Raw genomic sequence first — 17,311 nt, 5'->3', positions numbered from 1 at the left:
CACCAGACCCCTCTGCTGGTTCCACCCCTCGACAAAAATTCAAGGTCCCTGCAGTGCTTTGTTTCCCACTGGAAAATCCCGCAGTGGACTTTTGGCCTAAATACTTCTACCTGAGCCAAGTGATCCACACTGTGCCTAGAAACAAGTCTGTTAGAGTTGGACACTTGGGAAGAGGAGAAAGTGTGAAGGATGTTTGTAAAGCCACCGATGCTGAGTTTCCTTGAGGTGGGACAAAGACCTCGAGCAGGTCCGGGCTCAGTGACCATTTAAACCTGTCACATTTAGGCATGAAAACAAGCCCTGCTTACCAACTCGGGGTTTCTGCCCAAGGAAAACAGGCTGATTTTTTTCACCCAGCCAGCAGGAATTTTCTCTCCCCCAGGAGAGGATTTATCAAGAAAGTAGGATCAAGGAATTCCTGGAGGCTCTGGGTGCCACACATCACTCTGAAAACATCACCCAGTGCATGTGCTGGCTCACATGAGGACTCAGTGATGCTCATCACACATATTTTGGCTACATTGAGCCCGAAATGCTTACAGCCACATTCCCAGGCTCCAGAGGAATGCCCAACAAACTTAATTTTTCAGGGTGTTCACGTTGAACTCAATGGTAATCCAAAACTATTTGAGTTTAAAATGAGTTAACGCCGTAACTGAGGTTTCCCACACGAGGTAAAATGAAGTAAAAATGCAGTAAAACCTATGGAAAAGTTGTTTGTTTTCTTTTTTTCAATTGCATATACACCTTCATGTATTGCAGTTCCCAGTTGATTTAAACATGGACATATTTGTTGGAGAGCTTAACATATTTTTGTATGGCTGGTGCATAAAACAATTTTAAATCTTCTTACTGCTACAGGTAATACCAAGTTCAGGAATTCGGTCCCTTCATCAGAAATGCTGGGAGAGGCCTCTATTTATTTGGATTTTGCATCCCTAAATCTGTTCTGGGAGGGGGGTGTCTTTATCTTTTATTCCTTGGAGGAACTAAGAGTGGTACTTTCTCTTCTAATAGAACACTTTTATTGCTTTGGGTTTGCCCTGTTTTAAACCAGCACAGTGGTGACAGCACTCACAAAACTGTTAAAATCTCTCCTCAGACTGAATGAGCTCAAGGCCACATCCAGCCATTACACACAAAACCTTCAGGAAACTGTGTATAAAGTCCTGGGTTCATGAATTAGTCCCCAGGTCTCCCAAGTCAAACTTTCTCCTGCAATTTCAAAGCACAAACAACTCAAGCCAAGCCAACCCAACCAAACCCACAGGAACACAATGGATTTTGTAACTATTTCTCCAAACAGATGAATGTTAGGAAAGGCATTTTGACTGTGTTTTATGTAGGTATTTTTTTCACTATAACTTGAAGGTTTGTCCATAAGGTTGGTTAGAGACAGGTTGTGCAGATTTTGCAAGGGGTTGTGCAGCAGAGACAGGTTTGTTCCACACAATTTCATAACCCTTGTGTATCATCCAGCCATTCACCCTGAGCTGGTGCTTAACTTAAAAGTTCTCTGATGGGGATAAACACACCCCATGGGTCTACCTGAAAGCACAGCGGCTTCCAGGAGCTGTGGATTCTTCAGGAAAATTCCTGTATTTCTGTTTCTGGATGGAAACACTTCTCACACAGCTCTCTGTGGTCACGTCCCAGCCACGACCCAGTGCAAATACCCCCAGGGGTGAGGGGTTGGTTCAAGCTCCATGGTTTGTTGGGTTCTTGGCTCCTCTGCCAACTGGCATCAGTGGAATTTTTTTATTCCAGTTTCCATGTCATTCTAACCATTCATGGACTCTCCCAGGAAAAACCAGTTGCAAGAATACAGATCCCAGTGAACCACTGGGAGGGAAAAGCATGGAGGGACATTCCAAAGGGAACACTTCCTGCTGCAGACAGTTCTTGGGAAAAGCTGAAAGGAGGCTGCAACTGAGAGATGCTCGAGCAGAAAGTTCATTGTAACAGCAGGGACAGGACTCAGGGTTAGGATACAGAAAAGCCAGAAGGCAAGGAATAAGCTGGAAGGATGGAAGAGAAAGAGAAGCTTTTTCTGGTGCTGTGTGACACAAAAAAACAGGTCCAGAAGGGATTTGCTGGATTGCTGTTCCCAGTCTCCTGCTATTGCCAGCAAGCATAATGTTATGTTATAAGCATAATGTAATGTTATGAATTTGCTATGGAGGTTCTTTTTTTCTTTTTTTTTGAATGATTTGTGATCACATCTCTTCGTTTTGGTGATTTCAATTTCCTGCTTAAATTTATCCATGGCTGGTGCCCCCTTACATCAGTATGGCCTTTAGATAAACAGCCCTTCTCCCTCCTCAATGTTTGCTCCAGCTGATAACATTGAAAGTGAAAAAAAAAAAATAAAATCCCAACTCCTTTATTCCCCTCATTTATTGTCCCAGTAGGGAAATCTCACAGCTGCAGACAGAGAGCGTGGGAGACAGGTCCAGGTGAAAAATAGATGATGATGTCTACACATGGATTTCCTGCCCAAACTCTTGCAGAGGTGGGGTCACTGGAGCCCAGGGAGCCCATCCAAATCCAGGTGCCTTATTCCAAATGAGGTGAACAGCTCTCCAGGCTCCAGTGAACATATTAATTAGAACCTGACTGACTATGGTTGCACTTTACACACTCATGTACAGGCACTTACCCCAAGGATACCTGGAGTTAGTTACGTGAATCTTGGTCTGACTCTGGAGGGAAAGGTGTTATTGAATCCCTAAACACAGCACTGCAAGTGTCCTTGGACCAGGATATCCAAATATTAGCATGTGGCTGGGAGATGGACACCAGGCTGACAGGAACCCCAAAATCTTGTAGAGCCTCGGTTGTGGGTTTGACCTCACAGAATCGTTGAGGTTGGAAAACACCTCTAAGATCAGCGAGTCCAACCTCACAAGGAGACAAGATGCCTATAAATTTTTGACTCTGATAATCAATTTATTCCCTTTCCATGTAATTTGACCTGTAGCAATCATATTTTTTCTTTCAAACATGAAAAAACCCCCCCGAAACCTTCCCGAAGTCCTGTCTCTCGTGCACTTGCAAGGTAATTTTTGGTGCATTGTTTAAGAGGGGCAACAGAATAAGGTGGAAACTTCAAAGTGCAAGGCTACTTACTGAACTCACAAAGCAGTGCTCGGATTCTCCACTTTCAAACAGGATGACATCTTTGATGAAGACTGCAATGGCTCTCATGATGAAGGACATGAAGAGATGCATGTGAATATAATTTCGAGTGCAGTGTAGTTTTCTGTCGGGAAGAGATGAAACATTTCTGAATAGCCAGGCTTCTCAAAAGGGGTTATTTACCTATTTGCATGTGTCTTCTGCCAAGATATGGAGTTACAATTAAACATTAGAAACCCCAAGACAGGCTCTGTTCTGATGTACATCACCACAAATCCACTTAAGCCTTTTTAAATCCACAAAACGTGGTGATCCACAGATCTGCAGCAGTGCTGCTGCTTTTTCATTATTCAGAAAAGCAGGAGAAAATACAGAATGACAGAAAACAGGTCCATCCCACTGCTCTCTGCTGGAAAAGAAATGTTTTCCACTGAGCAGCCTGGGCTCACAATAAAGGGCTGTTTTCTACAGAATGTTTGTACTGCAATCATTATTTCCAAAGTGAAATGTTTGTTCAAGAAGGGAAATAAATTCTTAGCCTCTGTTGCCAAAATTAACACATATTACAGGCTTTCTGGAGCAACATGAACTATATTATTACTTAAAAAATATTGGTTGTTAATGATACTGAGAACACCACCAGAATTCATCTAGTTTAAAGCATAGATTGGGTGAAAATTCTGGTAGTCAATTTGATAAATCAGGGAAAAATATTTAAAATCATACTAAAATAATAATCTGTGTCTGAGAATTGTATTTCTTCTGTTAAGCTCACAGTGTCTCAAGAATGTGAAGAAAAAGTTATTCATCAAAGGCATATCTGAAAAAAAGCGCAAAGCAGTTAAAAAAGAAATTATATATAATATTATTTTAAAATACAAATGATGAAATTAGTAATAAATGTACACTTGTATCCTGCACAATAATTACATTCCTTTTACTTTATTGTATATATTAATCTTATTAGCATGAGAGGGGGGAATATTCTTCAGAGAAAAATCAGCATTTGGTTAAACACACATTTTGAAGATGAATTTTGATCAAGTAGGTTTTTTTTTTCTTTTTTTTTTCAAGTGGGACTTTACGCCAGCTATGTGAAGAGCCCAATACTCTGCAGATGGGTACTTTGTACAGACACCAGAGCCACAACAGACCTCGCTCAGCAGCACAATCAAATTAGCAGCTCCTAATGAGTCCCTGTGCCGTGGCAGAGGTTGTGCTCCTGATCTGGGGCGATGCCAGGATAATGTAGCTGAGCTGAGCTCTCTCTACTCGCAGGTGAAGGGAAGTCAAATGACTCTGTTTCCCACAAAGGAACAGTGTGAACCTCCACAGTTTCATCAGCCTGGCACCTTGTACCTTGTTTAGATAATCTGCATGTGGGTCTGATTCACTCCTCCCTTGTGAGAGGAGAGAACACATGGGTGAAGAGCAAAGTTCTTGAAAGGTGAGGCCAGTCTTGGTCTAAGTGTGAGAGTTATAGCCTAGAATATAAGCTCTTTCCTACAGGAGGAGGGGGAACCACATCTTTGCTGAACAGATCTTTGCTGTTCTCCCTTTACAAAAACAACTTTATAATAGCAGATAACTTATATGCAGACTTCTTCATTTGAGGCACCCAAATTTTGATGCCTGATTCATTTATAAACAAGAGACTGAGGATTAATTAATTTGCTGCAGTCTGGGCTTCTAATGCCACTTGATAAGCTGCAGAGTATCTGCCCATCAGTCCATAAGGGCCTGGGTCTCCTAATGGTCCTTCATTGTATCTGCTACCCTTGTGCACATCTCAGAGCCACCAGCATGACTAAAATGGCTCTGGGTGTTTCTGTCTTGCCATAAAACTACAGCAGGAAGTGCTTCTTAAATAGGCTTTGGGAGGGAACAGGCTGCCCAGAGAAGCTGTGGCTGCCCCATCCCTGGAAGTGTCCAAGGTTGGACGGGGCTTGGAGCAACCTGGGCTAGTGGAAGGTGTCCCTGCCCATGGCAGGGGGTTGGAATGAGATGATCTTTAAGGTCCTTTCCAACCCAAACCACTCTAGGATTTGGTGATTCTAGGTAGTTTTGGAGTGTGATTAATCTGTACCATTTTGAGTAGAAATGGTACTACTTTGAGTAGAAATTCCATAGTATCCATATATCTGACTAGGACTCTGTGGACTATAACAGGTTTATGGAATAATGACCTCTAATACAGGAATCCATCATGTAACAATCTACCTTTAGTGAGATGAATCCACCTAAATAAATTGGATTTGGGTTATAAATGTCACACAAAGGCCACAAATCACATTCTAAAAAACAGAGGTATCAAAAGACGGGAGAACTTTCCTCCGCTATCCAACTCAGACGTGACAGAAGTTTTTGGCATTTATCTGTAACACTCACAGCCTATAAAGTCTGTAACTTTAACAGCTTCCATGTCCTTTTGAGTGCCTTGTTTGCTCATGGTCTTACCTGAAGAGACACAGGATGATCATAGCAGCTGTGAGGGCAATGAGGGACAAGGTGTGTCCGATGGTGTAGCCGGTCTTGACCGTGCCATAGAACGCCGTTTGCTGGGGGGAGAGGAAAGAGGCAAAACAGGTCTTTCAATGAGCTGCCAAAATGCATTCCTAAATACAGCACCACTGACTGGTGAGGCAAGGAAATCATCCTTCTCCATCCTCTTAAGACAACTCCAACTCCTTCACATCCAGCAGTGCACACGACTCAAATACCACCGGTGTGAATAAGAACACGTCCGGTTGCAGCAGAGCTTGGATCACTCCAAAACCAGGCTGGAGTTACACCAGGGAAATGTTCCTGCTGGAAGGAGCCTGGTTTGACACTTGCAGAGACAGCTACATGGTTAGAACCTCGTGGAACAAGAATGACTAATGTTCAGCTAAAGAGCACACTGACACATCACCGCTGACGTGGGGAGGACGAGGAGCTTCAGGTTTATTAAGGAAGTTTGAGGGCAGAACTGCTTGGGAAATTGGTTTGTTTTTGTGGAAGTTGCACGCTGTGTTTAGGCAAGTAACTTAAAACATTCTCACTGACACCACACATATATGTTAATTCAGAAATATATGTTGAGTTGGAAATTGGTTCGTGGCTTTTCTCTTCAACAGGACACAGAGGGAATCCCTGAGCATGGGACATAATTCCAACAGGGAATCCTGTTCTAAACAAAATAGGGAAGTAAGGCAGTAAAACTCCAGCTCTCCAAGGCTTTCTAGCAACACTCTAAATCAATACGTTCTGATTTTCAGCTTAAATAAAGGACAAAAGATAAAAGTATTTAGACATTTATTTTATCAATGAAAAATCTAAGTTTTTATGAGAATCTAACTCAGTTTGTGGAAAACGTCATTTTTTTCCAGCCCTTGACTGACCCTTCTCTGCCTTCCTTTTCCTCCTTTTCAATAAAAAATCCGAAAAACTAAAACCACAAAGAGCAGCTTGGACAGAAAATCTAAACCTAACCTTGTTTGGAAAAATGCTCTTCAATAACACTGAGAGTTGACACTTTTTCATGTTATTTTCACAGGCCTTGACAAGTACTTGGTGCTTTAGAGAACCAGTGGGGTTGAGATGAGCAGCAATCCTTTAGCATTTGCACAAGCCAGCTTGGAGGGGGGTTAAAACAAGACACTCAAAGCTACCTAAATTAAGTCTTCTTTCCAACCTTATTGGAGTTTGGGATCTCAAAGGCAGCTGAGACTTTTCCAGTAAAAGCAGTCAACCTCCTTCCTCTTGGTTTCATCTTTCTCTCATAATTTAGTTTCCTTCCTGGTGGCACCAGAGCAGAAATGTTCCAGGAAAGACTTGGCCAGCAGAAGGAGGGAGCTTGTGGTAGGGGACTGTGTTTGAGGAAGAGGTTGTCCCACACTGTATTTAGGAGAGCAGAGAAATGGGGGAAAGGAAGTTAAGGGATATCACAGGAGATGTCAGCAGTGGGGTGGTGGATGGAAGCTCTCCACTGTGAATACAGATATAGGTCTTTTGCTTCTTAGAGTTATTCCCAGGAGCAGGAAAGTTCTTGGTGTTATTCAACAAGCAATTCCCTGCCTTTATATTTCATGATGACCAATCCTTCTTGTGTAGAGAGGGATGGTTCTGAATTCAGCTTTAATGTAGCACGTGGGGTCATCTCTGTTCTGGAAACAGCACATAATGACTTCTCACTCTTCATTTGCATTTGCTAATGACAATCAGTTCCTACTTTACAGATATCAAACCAGAGGATTTGACCCAAGAGCATGAATGGAATTGGAATTTCACTCAGGGTTCAGACTACTAAAATATTCTTAGTAGAAAAAAGAGGGATTTAGGTAAGTGAAGGCAATGCATGGCAGGATACCTGGATTCTAGATGAAGATCTAGACCAATTTACAGAATGAAATTAGGCAATTTCCTCATTGTCTCTCTGACTTCTGAAAGCTTCTGCTTAATTTCACAGGAATGCGATAATAACAATTATTTCAGGTAGATGTTAAATTGAGATTAATTAAGAATCATCTTCCTTGGTTTCTGTTCAGTAACCTCAACATTTATCCCTTGGCATCTTGGTCTACAATGGGAAACATTTCCATTTGTAAGAGAAAAAGAAGAGAAACACTGATGTAAAGTCTTTCAGTTGCCAAACATGTTGGCCCAAACTTGAGCCCAAGAGTTCGTGTTCTACACATGGAAGGTTATCAGTCTGTCCTGGACCTCGTGTCCCACACAACCTGCTGTTCTTTTTTCCTATTCCCTTTACTTCTTCCTCCCCAAACTGACAGCCAATACACCACCAACAAAAAACTATTCTTCCTCCCAGGTTAGTACTGCATTGCTCACCCCCCTCAGTCACCTTTCACACGAATTAGACTTAAACAGCATAACAAAAGTGCAGAAATCAGGAGAAAATAATTAAGAAAGAATTAAAAGAACACAATCCGGGTTCTCCTGGTAACGCGACACTCTGGCAATGCCTCAACGCATCATGTCGCCAAAGCACGTCCCAGGAATTCCCAAATCCCCTCTGCAGCTGGAACACAAACCAGGGCTCTGGATGGAAGTCCTTCCCAGAGCAGACCTGTAACAATGGCTTTTGCAGTGCTGAGCTGGTGCCACACAGTGCCAATAACATCTGAGGGACGGGACACTGGAGGATGTGAAGTGGTGGCTGACCTTGAAGGCAGACTAAGACTTTCTTCAGAAGAGCCCTGGAATTCTTTGTGCAACTTTCCCTTGGCTATTTTCTATGTTCTTCCACTCGTAAAGCTGCCTCAGTTCTGTTCAGATCCTCTCCTGAGTGCCTTGGGAATGTGTGACCACACGCAGAGACCTCTCACCACAATTACAGAATGTGTTGGGTTGGAAGGGACCTTAAAGATCATCTTGTTCCAACCCTCTTCCATGGGCAGGGACACCTTCCACTATCCCAGGTTGCTCAGAACCCCGTCCAACCTGGTCTTGAACATTTCCAGGGGTAGGCAGTTCACAATCTCTCTGGACAACCTGTTCCAGTGCTGCACCATCCCCCCAGGGAAGAATTTCTTCCTAATATGTAATCTAAACCTGTCTTCCTTCATCTTAAGGCCATTCCCCCTTGTCCTATCACTCCATGCCCTTGTGAAAAGCCCCTCTCTAGTCTTCTTGTAAGCCCCCTTTAGGTACTGGAAACATATATTCATTCATTATTGAGATTCCTATGTCCAACATTCACAAACACTGACATGTCATAAAACAGAAAAAAAACCCCACAAACATGGGAGGAGGTTTAATATAAACATATTATATAAAGATATAAACATATTATATAAAAATATAAACATATTATATAAAAATATAAACACTACAATATCTGATTGCTGTGAAATGTGATTCTTTTCCAGCATAAGCTTTCTCTTGTTGACTATGTGACAGTTATAGGGGGCTAGTTTAGTTTAGATTAGATGCTGAACTTTGAGTTAGGTGAGGTGAATTTTGCTTCTGACACTTGTCACCCTCTTTAGACTTTACCCTTCTTGTCTCAGGCGGCAGCAAACCAATAACAAACTCCTCCCTGTGTAATGACACTACTCCATAAAGCTGTTTATACCTCGGTCAGCAATCTCTAATTTATATACAGACAATATCCCAGAGAGCTTGAGGATTTCCTTACAAAATTCAGGAATATTGCATGGAAATGTGTGTTCCTTACAGTGCTCTAGGTATTCAGCTGGTTGAGTTCAGCAGGGCAGCACTGATGGCGTGTTACATCCTTTTTATCCCTTTTGATCCTAATGTTGCCCTAGAAAGACTGGAATCACCGTATCGACTTAAGGACAAATATGAATGTGGAGGGCTCGTTTCAAAGTTCACCATGGAAGATGAAGTACTTGAAGTTATGTGTGGGCATCACATTGGCCTGATCTGCACAGGTGCTGATTTCCTGTCACTGCCCTGGAAATTGTGGACGTCCCATCCCTGGAAGTGTCCTAGGCCAGGTTGGACAGGGCTTGGAGTAACCTGGTCTGGTGGAAGGTCTCCCTGCCCAAGGCAGGAGGGTTGGAATGAGATGGTCTTTAAGGTCCCCTCCAACTCAAACCATTCCATGATTCTATAAAATCAAAGGGAAGATCATTTCTTTGCCCAAGCATTTGAACTCTGCTTCCAGGGATCCTCCAGAGGGCTCTTCTCTCTTGGGGAATCAGAGTGGAAATGGAAAAAACTGGGCATGGGAAGACTATCTGATATGGATCCCTGTTAAATGTTGATGTCTACCCATCCAGGTTTACAAACCTCTTCCCCTGGAGTGCTGTTGGAATCATATCCACAAGCTACGGTGTAGGGAGCAGGGTACACATCCGACCAGCCCTGGCTTGTACAATTCCGGGTCACGTTCCCTGTTGGGAAAGAGAAAACCACAATTTAAAAACAAACTTTCACCCCCCCACCAAACAAATGTCTGCCTGTCATGATACAAATGCCAGAGCACAGTTCTTGTAACACTTAGAGTAAAATTCTCATGCTTATTCTCTGTTATTAAGTTTTCCTATTACACAGAACATATAAACTGGAGGGACTCACTGGGTAGTAAAGTGCAGACCTGAAAAACAAAGTACATTTTAATACTGAATTGCCCACAAAATTTCTCTTCTAATGGTACATAATGCCAGTTGTACCCAGACCTTTGGTTGTTGGCACTGCACCAGTATTGTTTGAGAGGGTAATTGTCACATTGCCTTGTTCCTTCTTGTTCCTTCCTTCTTTTGTGGAAAAAATTTATCCAAACAGATCAGGTGAATTATTTGTGCTTGTGAGAAGCTGAGACAGGGACAGATGAAATGCTCACTTCACATGGTGCAGGTAAGGTTGGGGGCCTGGGAACCAAATGTGGTCCTTCAAACCCAAACCTTGCCTGGTCAAATGTGATTCCTGGGAATTCTACTGCACTCTTTGTCTGAGGACCAAACACTTCAAAATTTGGCTGTGAAGGGAGAGAAAACACATCCTGACAACCTGTATTGCCTGTTTTAACGTGTGTACTCAAGGACAGGAAGATTTCCTGACTGCCTGGGGCCTCCAACCAGCTAAAAAGAGCCTTAATTAACACAAGGACATCTCACTCCTTCAGCCAAAACTGGCAAAACTGAAGTTCACGTGGCTCTTTGGTACTCTGGGCTTCCTGATCCATCAAGGATTGTAAGAACAAAGCACTTCTCACTTTGGAAAACACCTCTGCTCCCTGTCCCAGCTGCACCTTAAACCCAAATTGGCTTAATCCAGCAAAAGGAGGAGGGAGCAGCAATCAGGATAAGCTTTACCCTGAGAGGTTTGTACCCTAAAAGGCCAAGATACATGTTGGCCATACAGAAATAAGAAAGCAGAAACACATTCAACAACACACTGCAAATTCCCCCAGCACCTTCTCTGACCACCCGTCCCTACCCTGCCCACCTCACAGGAATCCTGTCATTGTGGCATTCCTTTGGTGCCATTCATCACACAAAACTGTCACCCCTGACTGGAAAGCTGGTACAATAAACCAGGATGAACAAACAGCAGTCAAAACTCGCTTCTTAGATGAAAAATGGCAGCAGTGAAACTCAAGAGCTTCGCAAACGTTTCCAACAATGGGGTTCTTTGCACACAAGAGTGAGAAAACCTCTGCAAACAGGAGCAAATCAATTCTGCAGCTGTGAGTCATGAAAATATTCGAGTTTCACCTGCAGAAATTTCTGACAATTGAGTCATCTGAACATCTTCCCAGCCAGGGACTCGTTTTGCTCTGAAATCAGCAGCAGCCTGACCCCTGGCTTTGGTCACTTGTTGAACCCTCATGACAGATGGATTTTGACACTAAACCCATCCCTGTAATTTGCTTTTACAGCAGATCTGAACTCCATGAAAGCTCTTGAAGGTTCATTTTCGCAGCTGTCCCAGAAGAAGCAACTCCAGCACACCTTGGTGCTGCTCCTCAGGCTTTTCCTGCACCGTCACTGTTTGCAGTTCCTTTGACCAGGCTGCACACTGGGACAGTAAGAGATCTTGGGCAAACAAAATCAAGAACATGACTGTTCAGTACCTTTTTTTTTTTTTTTTGAGGTGTTATGTAATTTCTGTTATTTCTTCTTCATTACAATGGATCCCATTATCTGAACTTCGTTGCTTCCTGTTTCCTGCTCAAAACTCCTCCTTTCTGTTTGGGCATGATTTTTGATTTCACTGTGGTTTTGTGATTCCTTGTTTCTTATCCTCAGTGAACTAAGGGGTGCTTCTTTCAGCTTAATTTCTCATATTTCTTCTTTTTGATTGCACTTCCTCACAATTGTTTGATTATTTTAGAATTCTTGCTGCTCTCAAGTTGTCTTAATACTTTAGCAGATGTGGGAAACTCAGGTAGAGGGAAGCACAATGACACAGCATCACTGGGATTAAAAAATAATAATAATAATAACAATTACTTTGATTTTAGAGAAACTCACTTCCCACAGAAGTTTTTCTACCACCCTTTGCTGCTCATGTCACTTTTAGATGTGCAACTTCACCCACATGGCGGGATACAAGAAATCTTTTTTCACTGATGTCTGAGAGGTGTAAAAAGTACAAGGTTAAAAACTAAAGATTTTACCTCACAGCAGTTTTGGCTCAAGTGATGGCTCATGTCTCCCCTCAGACCAAACAACATATCTAATTACTACCGTTTACCAGATTAATTTCTATATTGAAAAAAACCATTAAATTTGGAAGAGTGTCTCAGAAGATTAGTTCTTGCTCTGAGGTTTACAGACAGTGAACTTCAGACAAGTATTAAACTGAGATTTTTATGTTTCACAGATCCCCAGTGAAAATCCAGCCAGTTCTTGTGGTCTCTGTTGCTCTCAGTTTATCCACTAGACTTTGGTAACAAAGTCTGATCATCTGTCAATGGAAAGGCAAATTTTTCAAAGCACCAGAAGCTGTATGTGCCATTTTACAGAACTGTTTCTCACTATTTGTGTAGCACAAGTTTTCCCTAGAATGATGCACCAACGAAGTACACTGAAAACCCAAGTGGTAGCATCAGAACAGACAGTGCTTCCAGGCTTGAAAAGAGTATCTCCAGTCTTTGGAAATTCACCAGATTTCCCAAAAATTCTCATATCCTCTCAGACTGGAGCTAAAACTTTTTAAACTGTATTCCTGAAGAATTAATGAGAAAGGAGACCGGGGTTTATAACTCAATTATATGTAATTAGCAATGCAGAGTGGAGAAGACTCACTGAGGTTGGAAAGCATCCCACTGCCAGTAAGTTTGTGCTCCAGACTCTTCTCTAGGTTGTGGAAAAAGAAGGTTCAAATCCCTGGGATACTCTGGTGGTATTAGTTAACAGCCATGAAACAATCTGCTTTTTGTGGAGTTTGCATTTCATTTTGATCAGAAATGTTACCAACTGTCAGACTGGTGCATCTGCTCCTAAAAGCAACAAGATGATGTTTTCCATTTGAAAAATAAATAACAAAAAGTTTCACTTGAAAAAGCCACAACTGAGTCTCATTTATGGTAACAATAACCTTGTAATGTCTTACAAGAACTCAGTTTCCTGCTTTCCCACAATCACAGTTTGGAAGAGTCCTTCAGAGGTCACCTGGTCCAAACCCCCTGCTCAAGTAGGGTCACCTAAAACTGGTTGAATGGAAGCATGTCCAGATGCCTTTTGGATATTCTTGGAGTCCTTCAAGGATGGAGACTGCACCACATCTCTGGGTAACTTGTTCCTGTGCTTGGTCACCCTCACAGTAAAAAAGTGTTTCATTATGGAAAGGGAGATGTGTTTTAGTTTAGCCATGGCTAGAAAATGCAAAGAGGAGGGAAGACAACTGGCCTAAATTGGTTTAATTGCAGTGTACATGAAGTGAAACCACTTCTTTATGGAAGGTGGGAGATATCCAGGCTCAGCAGAGGCACAGTGATTGCTAAAGTGCAATAAGTGGGTTTGTGTGAGTCCTGAGCACCACTGGAGGGACCTCAGCACCTCAGCTCTTTCACTGCTGTCATTTCTCTTTGCAGGTACGAGGACAAAGGAGTTTAAAGATGGGTTTGGAAAGGGAACAAGGTGATGACCTTTCCATAAGGCTCCCTGCCAGGTGGGAGGGGATGGATGAACAAAGGGAGCAAAGTAACCGTGCAGAAAGGAAAGGGGAATCCTTAGTAATCCTTATACAAGCTGAAGAGACTATAGTGAGGAGAACCAGGATGGGAAACTAAGCAGATTCCAAAAATACGCTGTGGCATAAAAGCCACTGAAGGGAATTAAAGTGTAAATAAGAAACAAGATGACCTTTGGCTCATTTATATGGGTGTTAATGACAGTTAATACATAAAACACTATTGAAAGGCAAGGGGTGAAGCCACAGGCCTAAATAACCAGTTTTCAGGAGGTTTTACTGCAGCGGGGCCTTAAAGGCTCATGAGAAGCATCACAGGCCACAACTGTTTAATTAACTCCCCACATTTCTTGGTCCATTCCAAGCCATGAGCTCTGCTCTTTGCACATGTACTGACCACAGCAGTGCAAACATTTTAGTGGCTTCAGGCTTGAGCCCCAGAGAGAAGGGCAAGATGTCTCTCAAGTTCAACACCAGCTACTCTGCAGCACCCTAAACACTACCCAGGGAGAATGGACCACCTAAGTCAGTGTAAACTGCTGTATGGTTTAGTTTTTGTCACAGTGAGCACAGTAAAACACTGGCACAGGCTGCCCAGAGAAGCTGTGGATGCCCAATCCCTGAAAACATTCAAGGTCATCAGGTTGGATGTGACTCTGAACAACCTGATCTAGTTGAAGATGTCCCTCCTCGTTGTGAGGATGTTGGATTAGATGACATTTAAAGGTCCCTCCCACTCAAACCATTCCATGATTCTATGATATTAAACAAACAATCATAAAATGGGTTGGGTTGGAAGGGATTGTAAGATCATCCAGTGCCAACCCCCTGCCCTATATGTGTGTATAATAAAACACAGCTCTTCCTCAGGCACTACATAAGAGTCACAGAATACCCTGAGTTGGAAGGGGCCCACAGGAATCATCAAAGTCCAACTCCTGGCCCTGCACAGCACACCCCAACAATCCCACCATGTGTCTGAGAGCCTTGTCCAAACACTCCTTGAGCTCTGTCAGCCTTGGTGCTGTGCCCACTGCCCTGAGGAGCCTGGTCAGTGCCCAACCAACCACCTTCTGGGTGGAGAAACATTTCCTAATCTCCAACCTAAACCTCCCCCAACACAACTTCAGGCCATTCCCTCGAGTCCTGTCACTGGTCCCCGCAGGGCAGAGCTCAGGGCCTGTCCCCCTTCCCCTCATGAGGAAGTTGTGACTGCCATGTGGTTTGGGATGAGCTCTTGGCCTGTATTTCTGGAAAACCTGCTTGCAGTGTGCTCTGGAGGTGAATGACCTTGGACATGAAGCAGGAGCAGAGATTGCACTTCCTGCACACACTTCTGCACCTTTCTAGTACCACGTCTGCTGTAGGGCAGGACTTTGCCATCTGGCCCAGCAGCTGCTCCAGGTTTAAGCAAACACTTCTCAGGAGTTCACAAAGCCCTTTCTAATTTCCTAATCTGCTTGGTTTGCTGGCATGCCTATTCCAGGAAGGGAATTGATGGTTGGAAGCAATTATCTGAATGTTTCCATGTGAGTGATCAGCTTGTGTGGTTGTACCAAACCTGGAACGTGGTTCAAACCCATCCTAAGCAGTTTTTTATCCGTTGCAGGGGGGTTCAGGAACTCTCTGCCCTGGGTAGTAAAGACAGATGGAAGGAAATTCCTCCTATATAACAACAAACTGGAAGATTCCCCACCCATAGCAGCTGGAAGTAGATGATGTCTAAAATCCCTTCCAATCCAAACTATTCGATGATGGTTCTCTGATTCTAAATTTTGAGACAAGTTTTTCTTAGAACCCCTCATGTTTTCTTTTAGCATTTCAAAAAAACCCCAGTAAAAACCAACCAACCAACCAAAAAAAAACCCAAAAAAACCCCAAAAACAAACAAAAACCCCCAAACAAACAAACAAACAAACAAACAAACAAACAAAAAACCAAGTCAAAACAAAAAGCTAACAGTTGTAAACTCATGAAGGAAATGTCTAAGCACTCCTGTTTTTAATTCAGTTTTTGGATATTCAGCTTTTACTAATTGTTTTAAATGTTCTCGGAGAAAAGAATAATTCTTTTCTTTTCTTTTCTTCTTATCCCACACCACTCTTATCTTTTTTTTTTGGTTGGAATGACAAATAGTAATGAATTGACAATAGTGACACCGATCAGGAGACAAGGAGAACTCTCTTCTCTTTTCTTACTTTTTTTTCCCCTCAAACTGGATGAAGAACTGTTGAATCTTCCTAGGAAGCAGAGCAGGATAAGCAGCTAAATGGCTTTATGGCTTTGTGTCTTGCATATCCCTGTGAGAGTGGGAATATCTTCTCATCTCTCTCCAGTGGAGGTTGCAGATGAGCTGCTGTCCCACACACCTCACCACTGCCTTTATCTTCTTCCTGTACTCTGAATTTTTCTTACCTGTTTCTAATAATTTTGATATCTCTTTATACTTGTGGCTTTCACCTGTACCTTGCAGGCCTCTCAGTCCTGCAATTTCTTTATATGTTGTGTGAAAACATCCTCCATATGTTTATTTTTGCCCTTCTTGTGGACAATTCTGTTCAGTACCCCTTCTCCATTAGACCATAAAACAATCATTCCCTATCTACTTTCTCCACAACATCCACGACTGTATTTACCTCAGACTCAGACCCTTTCAATCCACATTTTTACAGATGGATAAGCATTAATCTAGTTTTGTTCAGTGTCTGTCCCTACCCTTTTTCATGCATTATTCCAATGACAGTGGCCCTGTTCTCCTTTGGACATGAATCTCCCACCTGATGGACCTGCTCAGCTGCACCTTCCATGGGGTCTCCTGGCCTTGACCTTCTTCCCTCCACTGCCCACTCAAACAACCCAGAGGGTTCTTCCTCTGCCTCCAGGATCCTCATATCCCTTTCCAAAGGATCTAACTTTGTTCCACAGTGAATATTTCTTCCAATCACTGTTCCTTGGGGAAAATGGAGAGATGCTGTTCTACACCAAAACACTGCACACACCAGTTACTAACTGGGATAGAATTTCTGGAACAGGAACAAACACGTGCAAAACTTCTTATTCAATTCCCTGGTTTATAAATACCTTTGGGAATGATGTGGAAGGGGCACGAATCAAAATGACTTTGCAGATTGGGTTATACCAACCAGTAAAGGGCCTGGTGGAAGAATGACGTGGTTTATTCATGACATAGAAGGGAGGAGTTAGTGGAACAAAGATAAAACCAGAACATTTTCTTTATCAAAGGTGTTTGATCCGGGTAGGAGTTAAACACCAGACTGAGTAAATGCAGAAGGCTGTTGTCTATGTCTGGCTCTTAAGGTTTTTCTCTTAATTTCTTTTTGCCTCTCATCTGTTTCAAACACACACTTCAGACTCAGAGACACGTCTGAAAGTTTGTGTTAGAGGTGTTGTTTTAGCTCTTTCATCTTTGTGGAAGAAAACCTCTTACTGGCTTTTAATGGGAGCCTGAATTCACACAAAGAGATATAAGGTCAATCATTGCTCAGGAGTGTTTGCTTTTACCCCCTCCTGCTCCCCTTGCCCTTTTCTGTAACAGCCTCTAAAGCAG

The 17,311-nt window shown here is 42.7% G+C and overlaps 1 protein-coding gene across 1 annotated transcript in view; it reads right to left on the bottom strand.

Annotated features, from left to right (window-relative positions):
* LOC113996142 (vasoactive intestinal polypeptide receptor) overlaps nucleotides 1-17,311 on the bottom strand; it is a 101,196-nt gene that overhangs the window by 26,131 nt on the left and 57,754 nt on the right. Inside the window, exons 4-6 of the mRNA XM_027736845.2 lie at nucleotides 9,895-9,998; nucleotides 5,596-5,696; nucleotides 3,130-3,262 (exon numbers count right to left, since the gene is read on the bottom strand). Of these exons, the coding sequence (XP_027592646.1) occupies nucleotides 3,130-3,262; nucleotides 5,596-5,696; nucleotides 9,895-9,998 (338 nt within the window). The remainder of the gene's footprint in view (nucleotides 1-3,129; nucleotides 3,263-5,595; nucleotides 5,697-9,894; nucleotides 9,999-17,311) is intronic.

The sequence above is a fragment of the Pipra filicauda genome, unplaced genomic scaffold (assembly GCF_003945595.2).
Source record: "Pipra filicauda isolate LSUMZ 115617 unplaced genomic scaffold, ASM394559v2 scaffold269_size1075953_pilon, whole genome shotgun sequence".
In the NCBI taxonomy this organism is placed as follows: domain Eukaryota; kingdom Metazoa; phylum Chordata; class Aves; order Passeriformes; family Pipridae; genus Pipra; species Pipra filicauda.
Note: the sequence above shows the minus strand (reverse complement) of the source record. Positions and strands in the feature narration are given on the sequence as shown.